Raw genomic sequence first — 2559 nt, forward strand, 5'->3', positions numbered from 1 at the left:
GGTTTCCAGAATCATAGTTTTCTTTCTTTGGAGCTTTAACAATGATCATTTGTTTGGATTTTGAAGGAAATGTTGGGAGAACTCTTCACTCCTGTGGAAACGCCTGAAGCACCCAATAGAGGATTCTTTAAAGGCCTATTTGGAGGTGGAGCGCAGTCTCTCGATAGAGAAGAGCTGTGTAAGTTGACTCATTTCACTTGACAACTGTATGTATGAAACAAAAGCATTGAGCCCACACTCGGTTTTTCTTGGTGTGAATTGTTACACTCTTCTTGTCTTTAGTGCGGCACAGTTAATATCTCTTGTGTTTCAGCAAAATACATAAAGTTGTTGTCTGTCATTCTGTCCCAAATCAAGGTAATTGCATAAATAGTCACAAAGAACTCAGATACCATACTCACAGTTACAGGGTTTATAATAGGGAAGCTGTTGCTCTTGTTAAGTGCCCTTGGGTCGGTTCCAACCCATGGCGACCCTGTATAGGGTTTCTAGGAGTGGCTGGTGAGCTTGAACCTTGCGGTTCTTAACGACTTTGCAGTCCAAAGCATTAACCCACAGCGCCACACCAGGACTCCAGGTTACAATTTGGGATCAGAAATTCTCAGGGCACAGTTCTTCCATTCAGATCAGCCTCGCCTCAACTGTGCCCTCAGGACCATTGGCCTGACCTTTGCCCTGCTCTATTAGGCATACTCTATGGTTCGGCTTCCTCAATTAAGTACCTGGAGATACCCCATTCTGCTAGGGAGCCTCCTGCCCAAAGTTACTCAGTTTCACTTCATCTGCGGCCTGGGATGGCTTCTGCCCTGTCTCCTGCTTTGGCTCTTGGTGCTGCTGCTGCTGCTCCTCTGCTCCTCCCCCACTGTCACAGCTTCCTGTCCTTAGATTGAGCAGGGTCAGTGCTCAGGGATCTCGGGGTACAAAGGACACACTCCACTCCTGGCTCTCCTTCTGAGATGGCTCGTTTTATACCCAGCAGTATAGTAAAAGTGCTCAATCACAATTAGCCCTGTTAAGTCACTCACAGCTGAATTGTATAATCCATCAGCATCCGTCCCCACCTTCTCTTGCCCTTCATTGTCAGGAAAAGTACTTGGTGGGAGTTCTAAGGACTCTGGTTAGAAGAGACATTTAATAATTCACTGCACTTCAGTAATGTGTATTGTTCAGGGAACCAAAATTGATTAATTTCAGATGGCTAAAAAAGAGCATCATAACTTTAATAATGTCAAAATAATTGTCTTTATTTTTATTGAATGTTATCTATTATTAGGTCTATGGCTGCCTTTAATTGACCACCTTAACTGAAATGTTTTTACATAAACATTTACTTTATTTTACAAAATCTCCAAGATTACTCACTTTGTACTTTAAGGTTATTTAAAATAGCAACATCAGGTATATTTGCTTCTTTTACTACCTTCCACATAATTGAAACAATAATATTTGCTCTTTGAATGATCTAATGAAGCAATGTATTTGATGCTTTTTCCAAATAGGAGCTATTACCAGTCCTTGAATTTGGGGATATTTATATATATATATATATATATATATATTTTTTTTTTTTTTTTTCCCAAAATGTATTTGAATATTGGTTTTATGATTGATTAAATAAAAGTTGAAATAACTAAATAACAATAGGTAGCAATGGAGTTTAAAAACTCACTCACTCATAATTACTCTAAAATTTTAATTCAGTTAGAGAAAGACTGTCTTTCAAGTCTTGGGGATATATAATTTGGATTAACATAAATAAACATTGAGGACAATTAATAAAGCTATACAAGATTGAAAAAAAAAATACATATACATACATTAAAGAAAAAAATACACTTGCAAAAATATACATGAAAACCTCAAAGAGCTAACAATGTAGTAACGTAGCCACAGAGAAACCTGGGAACTCAGAGCGAGGAGTGTGGTGGTTTGGGGCTCCTGGTTCCCTGTAATGCTTTGCTAATGTAGACTGGGAGGCTCAGCTGGCTATGAGTAGCAGCACTGGTGAAGACAGAGGTCCTGGGAAACAGAGACCCCAGAGTGCTGCAGCTTACCAGCAAGAGAGAATTAGAAATAGAACGCCCCTCTCTATCCTTTCTCCCCACTCTAGACACACAACTTTCAGCTCAGCTTCAAATGATGAGTGTCCAGAAAGTCTTCAATGCTTGACTAAGATTTTTCCAGACTGCCAGAACCTTTAGCGCCTACCAGAAACAAAGTGTTTTCTGAAGGAATACAGCATACTGTATGGCCTTGAATTGTTTTTACAAATAATTTTTCAATCGTGTGGTGGTCGTGATGGTTATGTGCCGTGGAGTAGATTCCGACTCTTAGTGACCCTGTACAGGGTTTCCGTGGCTGTAAATCTTTACGGGAGCAGAAAGCCTCATCTTTCTCCCACGGAACAGCTGGTAATTTTTTTGAACTGCTGACCTTGAAGTTCGCAGCCCAATTCGTAACCACTACGCTGAACAGAGCTGAACAGAAAATTTCAAAGATCAGCTCGAGAAGATAAAACCAAATACTATAATAAAATATGCAATGATTTAGAGTTGGATA

The 2559-nt window shown here is 39.8% G+C and overlaps 1 protein-coding gene across 2 annotated transcripts in view; it reads left to right on the top strand.

Annotated features, from left to right (window-relative positions):
* Positions 1–2559, top strand: part of STXBP5 (syntaxin binding protein 5 (tomosyn)) — a 209563-nt gene that overhangs the window by 194556 nt on the left and 12448 nt on the right. For both annotated transcript variants that reach the window (XM_006872055.1, XM_006872056.1), the window contains one exon: positions 67–178. In XM_006872055.1, coding sequence (XP_006872117.1) covers positions 67–178 — 112 coding nt within the window. The remainder of the gene's footprint in view (positions 1–66; positions 179–2559) is intronic.

Source organism: Chrysochloris asiatica, unplaced genomic scaffold (genome assembly GCF_000296735.1).
Source record: "Chrysochloris asiatica unplaced genomic scaffold, ChrAsi1.0 scaffold00182, whole genome shotgun sequence".
In the NCBI taxonomy this organism is placed as follows: domain Eukaryota; kingdom Metazoa; phylum Chordata; class Mammalia; order Afrosoricida; family Chrysochloridae; genus Chrysochloris; species Chrysochloris asiatica.